This window comes from Labrus mixtus, chromosome 23, assembly GCF_963584025.1.
Source record: "Labrus mixtus chromosome 23, fLabMix1.1, whole genome shotgun sequence".
NCBI lineage: Eukaryota > Metazoa > Chordata > Actinopteri > Labriformes > Labridae > Labrus > Labrus mixtus.
This window is the reverse complement of record NC_083634.1, coordinates 4,896,089-4,912,109: the sequence shown is the minus strand read 5'-3', so window position 1 is coordinate 4,912,109 and position 16,021 is coordinate 4,896,089. Positions and strand designations below refer to the sequence as shown.

At 41.3% G+C, this 16,021-nt stretch overlaps 1 protein-coding gene across 1 annotated transcript; it reads right to left on the bottom strand.

Moving 5' to 3' along the window:
- Positions 1-3,841: 3,841 nt before the first annotated feature.
- Positions 3,842-5,447, bottom strand: LOC132958415 (lymphocyte antigen 75-like). Its single transcript, XM_061031228.1, has 3 exons — positions 4,917-5,447; positions 4,198-4,551; positions 3,842-4,063 (listed from the first exon to the last, which is right to left on the bottom strand). Exons 1-3 carry the CDS (start codon positions 5,302-5,304, stop codon positions 3,858-3,860), a joined length of 948 nt encoding a protein of 315 aa, XP_060887211.1. The 5' UTR covers positions 5,305-5,447; the 3' UTR covers positions 3,842-3,857.
- Positions 5,448-16,021: the final 10,574 nt, after the last annotated feature.

Genomic DNA, 16,021 nt, shown 5'->3' with positions numbered 1-16,021 from the left:
TTTGCTACAGAGGTAAAGATCATGCAAGACATAGCTCTTTAAAGGCTTATGACAGTTATTTGTGAAAAATATTATTCTCTTTTTTACTCTCTCTAACTGCAGATCTCACCAGAATCCTGAATTTGTTTATGTCAGTGATGCCCACCGATTTGTAGTCGCCATCCTGGAAATGCTGTCTGTGTATGTTTCTTTCGGGTCTTTTGGTGCCGGCCTCAAGGCGACCCTCGAGAAACTGCAGTTTTTTTAACTTCCGCATTGGCTTTATGTTTCACAAATTTTCCTCAGAATTAAAGATTAAGGACTATAATGTGTTTTTTAATAGTTGGACACTTTCATGAATATAATCCAAAATGTTATTTAAGATTCTTCATAGACCTTGGATACTTATATAAATGTTTTTATTCTTTTTTTGAATGTTTAATGACTGCATGAAAATGTGTTGTTTACTACAACGCAGGGAAACCATTTATTCAAAAGCTGAGAGGTAATCGAAGTGCAACACTGCCCTCTTGTGTTTATATCAGCTCAATTCAGTCAGGACCACTTAGGAAAATACTTTATTTGCAATTATTAATATTTGGCGGTATGGCTCTGTAATGGGACCTCATGCCCTTCCAAGTGCATACGTGGAAAACATTTGGTGGGCACAGCACACATTCCTGCCCTTCATGTGCAGACAAGGAAAGCCTAAGGCAGGGAGAGAAGCATTAGAAACCAAACAGAGCAGGCATCAATGACAACAGCATGGCATTGATTCAGTCAGACACAGGATAAAAGGAGGAGCTGGGGTGGACGAGGGTTTCAAATGCAATGGGATGATTTGAAGCAAATCAGCTGGCCATCAGCTGATGAGGGCTTGCATGAAATCTGCTGTCATCAAAAACACTTTCATGATAGCAGAGCGCGACTCTGTGGCCTGCCTGAATGTTAGTACAAATTGTCATGAATTCATTCACTTCACTAATTTTATATCTGTGTTAGATAATGCAAAATTTTCTCTCATCAATTCTCTCTAATCTTCCCATTGTTAAAGCAAGTACTCGAGTAATCGTTTTGTAGTTCTTTTTTTTTCTGTGATTCTTTTCCCCCACGGGAGGCCCCGCCCCCAACTATGACGCGATGCCGACTGTATCTATTGATTAATTTGAATCTTCTGGATTTTAATAATTGATTGTATTAATGTTCAAATTAGGACATTTCTTACTTCAACAGACAGCAAACCTCAAATAAAAATTCACACAGACCTATCTTATGACTGTTTTAACACTTTATTATAATTAGAGCACTGAGTGTGGCGAGCGGACACGCAGACATCAATGTGCACTCATCGCACGTTGAAGCTGTTTTGACAGCAACATTCTGTTAACAAAGACTACAGTCTGCAGTGTAGAGCACACTTTACTCCGGTAAATGAAGTTACAATAGAACAGGTGAACGATTTAAGTGTGTCATCTTTCTCCTCTGTGCGTAATGACACACTCGCTCAATCTCACTCGCTATGAGCTATTTCTCCCTATAAGGTTGTTCCGTTTTGTAGTTATTAAAAGAATAATCATCTAAAATTCCAAAATATAGTATTATCTAGTTATGCTGCTCTGTCCTGGATGATCAAACATCATTGGTTTGGCGGGGTAAAGTGAAAGTCCTTCTTTTTCTGTGGACTAAAAAGACAATTTGAACTGAACATTCATTTTTTTCTGTTTTGAATTAGGCCAATCCTAGAACCTACAATGCAACAAGAAACATTTACAAAAATGTGGACTACAAAACGATTATCAATTAAATTTTTTTCGAGTACCCTAGTACTCGTTTGCACCCCTAATCTGTGTACCATTTTATGGTAATTCTTCATTTAGGGCTGTGAAGCTGTAATACATATGTGCAAGGCACCTCATAGCAGCAGATCTATATTTGTGTAGGAGCCAAATGTATGTTGTAAGCTGGAAAGGAAATATGATTTGCTGAGGCTGGAGAAATGTATATCTGACAGTTTCGAGTGAAGGTTTGTCTTCTTACCAGCCTATAAGAAGTATACCCACATAGAAAAGAATTTGGCTGTACCTGCGAACAGAATAAAAGCAAGTAATGGTGGGACAAAAAAATATGATTTTTTCATGGTAACATCACGATCACATTTTAAAAAGATTATTTTTTCAAACTGATCTTATAGATTTCTTTGCAAGTTACTTAACGGTTCAACCACACCTATTTCCCTGTATAATGTATTTCAATGCACACAAACTGTGCTAATAAGTTTAGTCTATTTGAAAGGTGTCTCCCCCAGAACATTTATCACCAAAAATGTCTTGCCCTCAAAAACTACAATTTAGTGTGTCCTCTTCTGTGATGTTAAATCTATTTGAGTGTTCATCAGGTACATTTTTATACAGTGATGAACATTTGAAAACATGTAGACTTCAAACATAATGCAGAATATGATTATTCTGTCACACATGGTCAAAGCAAGTTTTACGGAAAGAAGAGTTTTATTCATAGAGGGGACGGGACATCGTTGATTGACAGACAGACAGTCACCATGGTTACTCATGCTCACCTGCCTGTTGCACACTGTAGGAGAGGAGAAAGAGCTGCTGACTGACATCACTTCAAGCAGCATGCATGGGAATCATTACAGGGAAATAATTAGGGCCCAAAGCACTGACAAGTGCGTAGGACCCTATTGTAATGCAAGGAATTGTTTTTCCCTATTTTCTGGGTCTCTTTGAGTGCATTTTTGGCAGCTTGAACGTGCATGAAAACTTACTCCCAAAATTCTCCCCCGCGAGAAATTCACGTATGACAGTTGTTCAGTGCATGTACGTCGAAAAGTGGCTCCACAGCGCCCCCAAACATCAGCCAGGGTACTGCGCTTAACCTACATGCACGAAAACTGGTGAGTATTATGCATCTTGGTGAGACAAACAAAAAGTTACATTATGACCATACTCTAAAATGTACAGGAAGTCCACAAATTTCAGTTGAATTTCAAAATAAGACGATTTTGCGCAACCTATTTTAACCAAAATCTTAAAAAGTGCCCTGTCTTTAATGTCCCGGCACATGGACAACAAGCCTCTCCTCATGTTTACCTGCTTGGTGCCTCCCTCTTACACAACATCCCCAAATTCCAGAGACAGATGTCAGCTAAAAAGCATGTCACAACATAAATCAGAGCATTGTGTCAAGATGAGTGTACTATCTAACAGCTGTTCATTTACCGTCTCTCCTCCTCATGCAAGCCAGAGATTCACTTTAAAGTAAACAGTCTTCTAAACAAACACAAATCTTATAACATTACACAGTTTTTTAAGAACACAGATTATAACAGATCCAGATTATAATCGATCCTGTATCCCCCATTGGTAACTGTAAGCAGGTATATCTATTCATGGCAATACAAATTAATGACACACTAACGCTGATATTGATAAGGGCTAATTTCCCAGCAACAGGAACAAAAACATTTCAGGGGTCACTTAAGGGGTCACAAATTTAAAAAAATGTAAAGTCACTTTTTAAATAATTATTTATCACACTGAATGCCTTAGTCACTTATTGTAATGCATGTCTCAGATAGAATCATCATCCAACATTGATAACACACATTACTGTGCAGCTAAACACGGGTACATTTCATGTGCAGAGCTTAAAGTTTTCATCGTTTTTCTTCTGAGAACATTTTTCTTCCATGTAGAAAACTTTCCCATCAGGCTGCTCTTTCCACTTCAGGGTGACTCCACTCAGTCCTTTCTGCTTCAGCCTGTTCTGGAGCTGAAAGATACATATGGAAACAATTTCTAAACATGTTCTTAAATCTGTATTGTTGCTGGGAGCTTGCATTAGTTTCACCTGGCAGGCTAACAGGATAGAAACACAGTCAAACAAACAAACACACAAATGAAGACAGAAATTCCCCCATCACTCACTTGGTCAAGCAATTCAAGTTTACTAAAAAAAGTTTGGAGACTCACCTTTTTCAGTATGTCTGCTTTCACAGCAGGGTCATTCAGATCCACAGTGGAGTCCTCTGGCTTCATCCTGAGCTTTATCACCTGCTGTGTTGCTGTCACGCAGAAATAAAGAAGAAACTGTGCTGTTGAGTTACTGTTTCATTACAATTAATGACAGTGTAGCATAAATTATAATCATCTAATTCTACAATCTCTTTGTTCAAGTGAAAGTCAGTTTATCACTTACATGGAGGGCTGTAGCAAACGAACGGGAGTTTAGTTTCGCAGTCAGACAAAATCCATTTTCCTGATGTTGGCATCTCCGCAGCTCCACAAACCACGCTCATGGAGCCTAATGGAGTTCGAATGCCTTTCCAGTATGTGTATGTGGAGGGACTCCCATTAGACCAGTTAATGTCAGGATCTCTGTATAAACCAATCCATACCAAGTCTCCTTTTTGCACCCTGCTCAGGATCTTCTTGGTGTCATTGAAGTTCCTCACAGTGGCCAGGTCTATGAAGTTCTCCCTGCAGTGCTTCTGAGCATCGGACCAAGACATGCTTTCATTGACAAAGACAAACTCAGGATCCTGTTGTGTCCCTGCAGTTAGAGTTAGAAAAAAAAGGAAATGATTAATCCAAGTAAAATGTTCACTAAACCTCCTTGAAAGAAAGATATGTGAGATATATAATGAATTAAATCATTAAATGACCTTACTATATGATCAGACATTAAGGAAACATGCTATGTTGAAGTGCTGGCTTCTCTGACAACAACGCAGCAGCCAGTATGTCCTCTATCAAAGTTTTGATGGACTGTATATGTTTTAACCAGAAGATTACCGACCCTTTTATTTCTGTGTGCGTGCACTAAAACTTAATTCCACTCCTTCATAAATCAGCGCCCAAGTTGGGCCAATCAAAGCAAAACAGCCTGGACATGCCCCTTGTTTCTTGCTCTCTTACCTGTGTAACACATAAAAGTACGTCTGTCAGAGCAGAAGTAATCGAACAATGTTCCACTATTGAGCATTAGAACACAGAATTGACCTCCGACAAAGTTGGGTTCTGCAGGGTGCCAGTTCCTATAATCAGCCCCACTCTCTGTGTAGCCGTCTGACCATTTCCACTCGATTTTACTGTACAGGCCGATCCAGACAAAATGTTTATCAAGCAGAGATGGAACTGTGGGGAGAAGTTGATCCATTTCTTCAATGTTTTCAACAGTGGCAAGGTCTGTGTACGTCTCTCTGCAGTAGGTCTGAGCTTCAGTCCAAGTCATAGGCTCAGCTACATAGTGGTACTGAGAGGGAAGGCATGAGGAGATGTTCCAGCCTGTGAGGAGAACACACATACAGTAAAGAGTAAATAAACAGGTGCTTTGCTGCACCTAGGCCTGCGCGACAAAACGATAACGATAATTATCGCGATATAATTTTTGTCAATATAAATATGAAAAATGTAAGATAAAATTTCAATAGGTTTAAACATGTAATTACACCATCACTGGGAAACGGGAGCTCCTTCAACGCTAGTTGCTACCCGATATTAAAGAGAAGAAGAAAAAGATGACGAACAGACAATCATGTTGCAGGGATAGGGACGTAGGCGGGCTTACAGATGTTAGGAGTGGAATGAAAACACAGCTGAAATAAGCGATAGAGACCCTGAAGAAAACAGGAGAGAGCAGGAGAAAACATCGTCGACAAGAAAGGCCGCTCAATTTCTGGTGTTTAGAGACAGTTTGGATAGTTTACAGACCGACAAAAAACAGAGTAAAGTGCTCTGTTAACTGTGCCGAAGACAAGTGCAGCTAAAACGGCGACACCACAAACCTGACCCGTTATAACACACCGAAGGAAAGAAATGACCAAACGTCCCAAACGAGTGTTAGTGTGGACCGTATTGTAAATAATATAAACAGTCTATGGTGTGGACCCTCAGTAAGCAGCAGGCCAGTAAGTGCGACTCCCCAGCAGCAAACTGTCGTATCAGTATTTCCAGCTCCCCGACAATAAAGAATAATTAAACCATAATTAACCATCTGGTTTCTTCAACTTTCAAATCAGCTTTTAAATTTGAAAGAAATAATGATTGACAATTATCGTGATAATTATCGATATTGGCTGATATGACATTTTTTATCGTGATAAAATTATTAACTATTAATGTGCAAAGTCTCTCTGTTTATGTGGAGATGCACCTGTCGAACAAAATTAAAAATAATATGTACACTGCCTTCTATTATATTATTCTATTTTATATATTGCTTTTTATTGAATTTTTAAGGTTAACATTTTTTTCAGACCAACCAATATAATCATAAAGACAACCCCTTAAAACACTTGATTACTGAAGACATTGTGGATTGTAACAAAATAAGCAGTTATAATTAAACAGAGTTTACTGACCTGAGAGACACAAGAGACCCAGCCAGAACTTCTCCATCGTGGTGCTCTGTGAACTGAATATGACAACAGTCTCTACTTATATCACTGACACTGATATGCAAATCTAAAGAAATTCAACACCAGCTCCTCATCCCAGCTGTGGACACAGGATTTTTCCTGCATAGAGAATTCTTTGACCCAAGTACCCAAAGAGGTTTTACCCAGCGCCAAAGGACAATCACGAGCACCAAAAGAAAAAAAAGACGATTCAAATTGCAAATCAAATCCTCTCTGAATGTGTGTTCAAAATATCAATACATCAAACGACTGTTGAACAAGCAGAACATAAACTTAAATACAACGTCTCTGACTTCTAGTAGTCATCTCCCCTCTCATCCATTTATGTGGCTTGTACTAGATAGCCAGCTGATTGACTGTTCGTTTCTTTTGACTGGTTCCGGACGCTCCGCTGACACCCACAAGCTCTAAATGCGGCTTGATTTTCCGTTTGGTGAGTTAACTTCAACGAGCAATCCACTTCATGGCGGTAAATATTTATCCCAACAGTCATGTTAAAACTATACTAAACCGCGTATGATGTAGCTGCGGCTTCTTGTCCCTGCTCCTCTGCTGTCTGCAGACGGGTCATCGCGGGGGCACGCTGAGACGAGAGACACACCAACATACATGGCTGCAAACACACACCGGAACGCCAACCACCACGCGCACCTGTTTACTTGTAGTGCAACTGTGCAACGGAACACTGTATATCCGCTATCCGTATGGACCGAGTCGGAAAATGTACGTTCAACTTTTCTCCGTTCACTTCCACCGTGTCTGCTTTTAGCAACAATCGATAACTTAACAATCGATAACTTAACGATCGTAACGTCAGCCAGCTGTAGTCTGTGAACTTCTCCACACAGACTGTCAAACAGCGCTGCGTTATAGCCAGCAAATATATTTTCATAATTTCTCAATTTCCTGATCTGATCAAATGATCCAAATTATCTGTGACTTAAATCTGTGATTATTTGACATAATAACTTAGTAACTCAAATAAATGTACTTAAACAAATGTGTATGTAAAACGAAAACACAATTTAAAGCAAAAGAGCAGCCATCATAGGAAGAGGGTGAAATGCACTGACAGGATGTGACCTCCCCTCTCCCAATCTCATTACACCCCTCTCCCTCAAAATCTCTCCCCTCCCATGTTTGACTGTTGCAATAAAAAACTATTCTTTACCAGATTAATTGGGGTTTCAGTAACTTAAGCATAATGATAATATTCTTTATAAAATGTTTATCAAAAAAAAGTGTATAAAAAATGTTAAATAAATAGAAGAAAGTCTGATGTAAGGGGTTGTTTATGTGCAGTGTTTCTTCTCTGCTTCCTAAGAAAAACAGAGCCTCATAGTTTGCATCTGGCTTCGATGTTTGCATGAATTTCCCTTTGATTTAAATTGTTGACAATTGTTGAGTATGATCACCTCCATTGTGTCAGGAGAAATGTAATGGACCAAGTAAGTAGAAACTACGAATGTTAATGATTAATCGTTAATCGATTAATCGCTGTTATGAATTTAATCGATTAAAAATGTATGAACCGACAAGCCGCCAGTGCTCCTCAAGTCGCAGGGCCAGGGTCAAGTCCTGGCCAAAAAGTTGCACTTGAACACACCGCAAAGACTACAGCCGACCGGCAACCACCACGCATGCGTGAGAGGAAATAACTCTCCATGTCAGCAGGCGGCGGTAGTCTGTTGTTATGATACGAGAAGACAATTTTCACACCGCTGTCGGTCAACACAGAAAAGAAGAGAGACAAGTAAGACAAATAAGGAGAAACCACACTAATGAGTGAGAGCATGGATACTACAGCAGCATGCTTAAGGGGCTTTCCTGAACCTGTGCCGAGAGATTCGTCCCAACGACCACCGACGCCGATTCAACATGTCAAATCGCCCAAAAAAAGGCAGACGGACACACCGCTAGAAACTAAAACTAGGGCGACGGCCGCTCACCGATGGTCAAACTAGAACTGACGGCCGACGATCTCCTTGGTGTGTCAGCTTTAAAAGAAGAAGCCATATGGAAAAAAGTGAGGAGAAAATGAGACGGTCAGCAGAGAGTGTTTTCTGAAGCTGGACTTATTGTGAATAGACTGTGCACTGGACTCAGCCCGATCACAGATGTGTTCATCTTTCAAAAAAAAAAAAAAACACTAGACTGTAGGCTACATATATTATGGTGAGTAGAGTATTTTATGCACTCACAACTCACTCCTGAATGTGTAGAAATGGAATTTACATTATGGGATGACACTCTCTGGCAAGTTCGTTCAAAAAGGGAACCTATGAAATGCAGAATTTTATGTAGGTCCTGACATGTTTAATATACAGAATCATTTTCATGCATTTCGGAGAAAAAAAACCCTATGGGGAGGCCTTTTTGAAATTTTCAAGGGGGCGCCACTGAACCATTTAGCCACGCCTACTCACTTCACCCACAAGAAAAGTTTGACTTTGCCACTGGGATGATGTATATGAAGTGCTGTGTGTATACGACCATGTTAAGCAATTTTAAGCCCCTCAAATAACATTTTTTTGTCTGATGGCGAATGACGTGTCCGTGAGGGAACAGCTTTTCACGCAGGCCTTTGTGCTTGTAAAGGTCGTATGGTGAAGGTCTTCTGATGGTCAACAGTGATTTTGAGGGAGATACAAGCAAGTAGCAGTGTAGCAATGGCTAGTGCAAAGGAAACAGTGCTCAGACGGAGTGACCTCCTGTTGTCAACAGGTGGCGCTGTGACTAATTAAAAAAATTAAATCATGGATGTGTTCAGGGCGGGCTCTTTGTCATGCATGCATTTTTTGGTGATGATTGAACACTGCATAGTAGAGTTATAAGCATTTACTGTTTTTGGCACGATGCCAAAGACGACATCAAACTTTGACATCACGCCACGGCCACTCCTTATTTTGAAACCTCATGATTTTAACTTTTATTCTTCAACTTGTCTACTTTAATTTGACACCAAACTTGAATTGATCAGATAAACGCTCTCGGGCAGATGCTTTCAAATAGGTACCCTGTAAACCAGGGCTATTTATTTAGTTTTTACTGAGGGCCAGATACCAAAAACAGATACCAAATGAGGGGCCTGAGATATATCGCTCCAAATATGGGTAATCATTTTAGCAGCTTTTTGAATACAATTAGGAACAACATATTGGAAAGTGCATACTGTATTTTTAAATGCACAACAGCAACATTGCATTGCATCATGACACAACATGAAAAAGTCATATCTACATTCAAATGACCATACAACGTAAGCAATAATCTGAGTGAGCAATACCAGACATTTAGAAATTTAGCCATTTCATTAACAGACAACATGGGCTTAAGTGCACTCAATCTTACCAACAAAAACATTTTTGAATCACAAACAATTATAACAATAAAAGTGCAAAGTATCAAGGCAAATATTGCATCATCAGACACCTTAATAAACAGTCCATGTGAGCCATGCCACATCTATGGCTACATTACGTGCATAATATAACATTAAGTGAATATTAAGGCACCTGAGTAACATTTAAATTGTAACAAACAACCTGCTAAAATTAATCCTAAATACTAACAATACTGCTGCCTAGAACAGTCTGCTCAGCCAGCAGTTGCTAACTATGGATAGAAATCCAACAATGACAGAGCAGAGTTTTTTTTACAAGGAAAATCCTTCAGTATTTAAAATGCACTATTTATCAAAAATCTGTCCACACCAGTGGCCACATTAAGTGCATAATATTGCATTATTGATATAAAAGATTCAGCAGTAATATTCTAACTGGTACAAACAACCTGCAAATATCAAAACGTATAACTTACAACTGTTGTTTATCATGTAGCCGACATTTAATGAGAGAAATTTCTGAAGTCAGGAGTGTAGGTTGTTAGAGCAATGTACAGACAGTGGTGCAGATGCTGGGCAGTGAGTGATGCACGATTAGTAGTCTTAATGGCATTCATGTGTGAGAATGAGGATTCACATGTGTAAGTTGAGTTAAACATAGTGAGAATGAAAAGCGCCAGACTCCTTGAATGAGGGAATTTCTCCTTGCTCACTGCATGAGTCCAGAACTTTTGAAAACCTGTCAGCTGGAATGACTGTCGCAGGTCATCAGATGACTGAATGTCAATCAGTTCAAGTTGCAAAGATGCCTCATCCAGTGAGGTGACCAGTTCCTTTGCATAAAATGCAAACTCTCCATCGACATCCACACAGAAAGTGTCCTTCACAAATGTCATTACCTCTGTGGGAATACTGAAATGTTCAAATCTTGAGGTAAAGTTTATTTTCAAAGCATCTATGAATCTGGTCATTGCCTCTGTGATAGGTAGATCTTTGATTTACACAGTGTGGGGAAATTAAGCATTTAGCCTGGACATAGATCAGCAGAAAAAAGAGAGAGCTTTCTCTGAAAAGCATTAAGTCTCTCCAGAAGCTGAATCTCTGTTTTATCCCTGCCTTCCAGCTCCGTGTTAAGGTGGTTCATGTGATGAAAAATGTCACACAAAAAGCAAACCGCAGCACAAAAGTCCTCGTTCTCCATAAGACACAAAAGTATTGGCTTTTTCTGCTTTGAATTACGGAGAAACACCAGTATCTCCTCTCTGAGTTCACAAAAACGTTTCCATGCGTTTCCTTTGCTGAGCCATCTCATGTCATTATGTGTAAGCAAGTCATTATATTGTGATGACATGTCCGTCAACAACTGTCTGAAAAGGCGGTGCTGTAAGCTGGAGGTACAACGAATAAAGTTAATTACTGCCATGACAGAGTCCATGGTTTCTTTTAACTCACCGCTTAGTTTATCACACAGAAGACTTTGGTGGATCAAACTATGTAATGATCTCAGCTGTGGAGAAACAACCGCCAACCTTGCTGACAGTCCCTGAGTCCTGCCCACCATCGCGGGTGCCCCGTCCGTTACTAGCATGTTAATATGTCCCACGTCTAAATTGTTCTCTTCAAAGAATGAGATCATTTTTTAAAATAATATCTCACCAGTCGTCTGACCTTCCAAAGGAATTAATCCAAGTAGATCTTACCGAAAACATTCACCGTCATAGAATCTGACATAAATACACAATTGTACACAGACACAGGGAACGGATCCAAGATGGCGGCGCGCACGGATGCTGCGGCTCACGGCTCTCCCTTTTTGTGCTATTTTCTGTGTTTATCGTTAATGTTTTATGTGAATACTTGTGCAAATCGCTGCTATAGCCGCCAGGACTTACTCGACATTGGTTTTCGGCACAAGTTACCTATCACAGGCGACTTTCAACGCACTCACAATATACCCGACGACATCGCGAGAGCATTGGGCTCTCCGTGGATTGTTATCAGGTCCAGCAGGCGGCGGAGGCGGCGGAGACAGCGGAGGGAGAGAAAGCAGAAGCGAGGACGCCGGTCAGGCCTTCTGGTGAAACTCAGAACACAGCCACACAAGCCTCCTCTGCCCAGTATGTTCCTCACAAACGCGAGATCAATGGCTCACAAGATGGACGAGCTGGAACTACAAATGGCTGGGAATCGCTATGTTCGTAACTGCTGTGTTATGATTATAACTGAGACCTGGCTTCACCCGCGGATCCCCGATGCTGCAGTACAGCTAGCAGGCCGCACTCTCCACTGCTGGGACAGAAACAAAGACTCCGGTAAGAGCAGAGGAGGGGGTCTTTGCATTTACGTACAGAACGACTGGTCCAACAATAGCATAATCATAGATAAATACTGTTCCCCGACATTGAATTCATGTCAGTTAAATGCAGACCATTTTTCTTACCCAGAGAGCTAACAGTAGTGATAGTTACGGCTGTATATATACCTCCGGATGCTAATGTTAGCACAGCTCTCTTCACCCTGCTAAACACAGTAAACACACAGCTGCGTGCTCACCCCGATGGAGTTCACATTATAGCTGGGGATTTTAATCAGGCAAACCTTAAGACGGTTCTCCCGAAATTCTTTCAGCAATTTAAGTGTCCAACCAGGGGTGCAAACACACTTGATCATGTTTACTCTAACATCAAGCACGCATACAGAGCCATACCTCTCCCTCACCTAGGCCAGTCAGACCACCTCTCTCTGCTCCTTACCCCGGCATACACCCCTCTCAGGAGGAGAACTACACCCCTTACAAAGACTGTTACAACTTGGCCTGAGGTTGTACTTTCTCAGCTACAGGACTGCTTTGCTAACACCCAGTGAGATGTATTTGAACATCAGGACCTGGCAGAACACACAGAGACAGTACTGACCTACATCAAGTACTGCATTGAAAATGTCACTGTTGAAAAAAGCATCCGGGTTTTTCCCAACCAGAAACCCTGGATGACCAGCCAGGTCCGAATGCTGCTTAGAAACCGCGACTCTGCCTTCAGGTCAGGTGATAGAGCACTGTACAGTGCTTCTACAGCCAACCTGAAGAGAGGAATCAAGGATGCTAAGTCGGCCTACAGGAGGAGGGTAGAGGACCACCTCTCTGACAACAACCCACGACAGGTGTGGCAAGGCATACAACAAATCACAAACTTCAGGGTCTGCAACATCACACCTGGGAACTCGGACGCCTCGCTGGCAGAGGAGCTGAACTGCTTCTTCGCAAGGTTTGAGAAAACTGAGCTCCACACAGCCACACTACCTCAGCCTCCACCAGCACATAGCACCGTCACACTCACAGGAGCACGAAGTGAGACGGGTGCTAAGAGCAGTAAACCCCAGGAAGGCAGCTGGCCCAGACGGAGTACCAGGGAAGGTGCTCAAAGCCTGTGCAGACCAGCTCTTACAAGTCTTCACCTGCATCTTCAACCTCTCCCTGTCACAAGCCACCATTCCATCCTGCCTGAAATCAGCCACAATCATACCCGTGCCCAAGAAATCAACCACGGACAGCCTCAACGACTACCGTCCAGTGGCTCTAACACCGGTCATCGTGAAGTGCTTTGAGAGGCTGGTTTTACACCACATCAAAGCCAGCCTTCCTCAGACCTTCGACCCACACCAGTTTGCTTATAGAGTAAACAGATCCACAGAGGACGCCATAGCCATAGCTCTCCACACTGCGTTGAGCCGTCCCCAGACTGTTAAGCTTGGACCCCACGTCTCCTCCACCCGCACACTCAGCACCGGCTCTCCACAGGGGTGTGTGCTGAGCCCACTACTGTACTCCCTCTACACATACGACTGTAGCCCAACCCACCCCGGTAACACCATCGTCAAGTTCGCAGACGATACCACTGTGGTTGGACTAATCTCAGGGGGAGACGAGTCTGCATACAGGGATGAGATCCTGAAGTTGACAAGGTGGTGTTCAGTGAACAACCTGGCACTGAACACCACGAAAACAAAGGAAATCATCTTTGACTTCAGGAAGCACCGCGCAGACCCAGCTCCCCTCCACATCAACGGTGTCTGTGTAGAGAGGGTCCAAACCTTCAAGTTCCTGGGCACCCTCATCTCTGCTGACCTCTCCTGTACTCCCAACATCTCTGAGATCACCAAGAAGGCACAGCAGCGCCTGCACTTCCTGAGAGTGCTCAGGAAGAACAACCTGAATGAGAAGCTGCTGGTGAACTTCTACCGCTCTTCCATCGAGAGCCTGCTGCTGTACTGCATCACAGTGTGGTACGCCAGCTGCACTGAAGCAGACAGAAAGGGGCTTCAGAGAGTAATAAACACAGCACAAAAGATCATCGGCTGCACACTCCCCTCACTTAAAGACATTTATAACTCCCGCTGCCTGAACAGAGCAAAAAACATTGTAAAGGACAGCTCGCACCCCGGCTTTCATCTGTTCGACATGTTGCCCTCTGGCAGACGCTACAGGTCTGTCAGAGCACGGACAAACAGACTCAAGGACAGCTTCTTCCCCAGAGCCATAACCACACTAAACCTGGACATGCGTTGACTGTCCCACCCTCACCACACATATGCAATATTTATTTTATATTTCTGCAATAATTTTATTTTCATAATGTGCAATATTTATTTTATATTTCTGCAATATCTTACATTTCATACTGTGATATATTTATTTTTATATTTCTGCAATATTTTACATTTCATACTGTGATATATTTATTTTTATATTTCTGCAATATCTTACATTTCATACTGATATATTTATTTTTATATTTCTGCAATATCTTACATTTCATACTGTGATATATTTATTTTTATATTTCTGCAATATTTTACATTTCATACTGTGCAATATTTATTTTATATTTCTGCAATATCTATTTATATTCTGTTATGCTACCACCTGTAAATAACTCCTACCATACAATGCCCATCTTACCTGAATGAGAGTTCCTTTTTTTTTTATTTTCTTCTTTTGTTGTTTTTAGCTGTGGATGCTTGCATGTGTGCGCACTTTAAGGTGAAGCCAAATAATTTTGTTGTACAATTGTATAATGACAATAAAGACATTCTATTCTATTCTATTGTGCTATATCACTGTTGTCCGTTGATTCATCCACAGCTAGCGACATCACCTCTGCTTTCCTCAGTTTGTCCAAAAGAGACTCGAAGACGTCCAATGCGAGGACCTCCACTCTCCTTATGGCTGAAGTGTCTGATAATTTTTTTTTTTGATTGAATCAAACTGTTTCGAGTTTTCTCATCTGTTACCATCTCCTCAATCGATGCAAGCATACACTCCTTGACAGTCTCTGCGTGTGTAAATGGCATTTTCTTTTTGTCATGCTACTCGTAGCGATGCTGATGAAGCTCTCTCTTGTTCGGTAATCCCCAAAAAAGTGTGCAACGTCTTTGGTCATAACATGCAGTCAGCCCCGATATCTTCTAGTGGCGAGCATCAGACCCCAGCGGGAAAACGGTGTCAAAGTTAGCATGGGTCATTTTAAAATGTCTTCTCAAGTTGTATTCCTTGCACACCGATACGCACTCGTTGCATAATAAACACACAGGCCTCATACAGACAGAAATAAAGAGATACTTCTTCGTCCATTCGGTCTTAAATTGTCTGTTTTCTGAGTCCACTTTTCATTTTTTTAAAGTAGAAAGAGACATTATGAATGGCGCTAGCAACAACCGGATCTCTGGCGCTGCTGATGAGTGCGTTGAGACCGCGGAGATGAGAGCAGCGCATGCGTCAAGCAGGAACGAGAGCAGGAGATTGATAAACAAGAATAATTGAGACACCATGAGGTGAGACACACAAATTGGGAAAAAAATCTGTGCCTCTGTCACATGGTCATACGGATATCATACATGTCGGCAATTAAAAAATAAATAAAACATACAGTGATAGCCTACATTTTTAAGAGTAAAATAAGACTTCTTAAAGGGCCACTAAAAATGACGTCGCGGGCCAGACAAACAAAGGCCCCAGGGCCGCCAACTGAATAGCCCTGTTGTAAAAAATCATAGCGGACTTCCTGTTGACATCAGACAATGACTTCCACTGACTTTTCTGTAGGTCTCGGCCTGCTCTAACATGTAAAAAAAAATAATAATGTATGTAGGCAAAAAAACCTATTCGTAAGAATCAATAGTGAGCTAATTTGCAAACTTTGTTCATGAAAACACCAAAATATCAAATTTTTCACCAGGTCCGATGACCGTGCAAATTTTGCTGA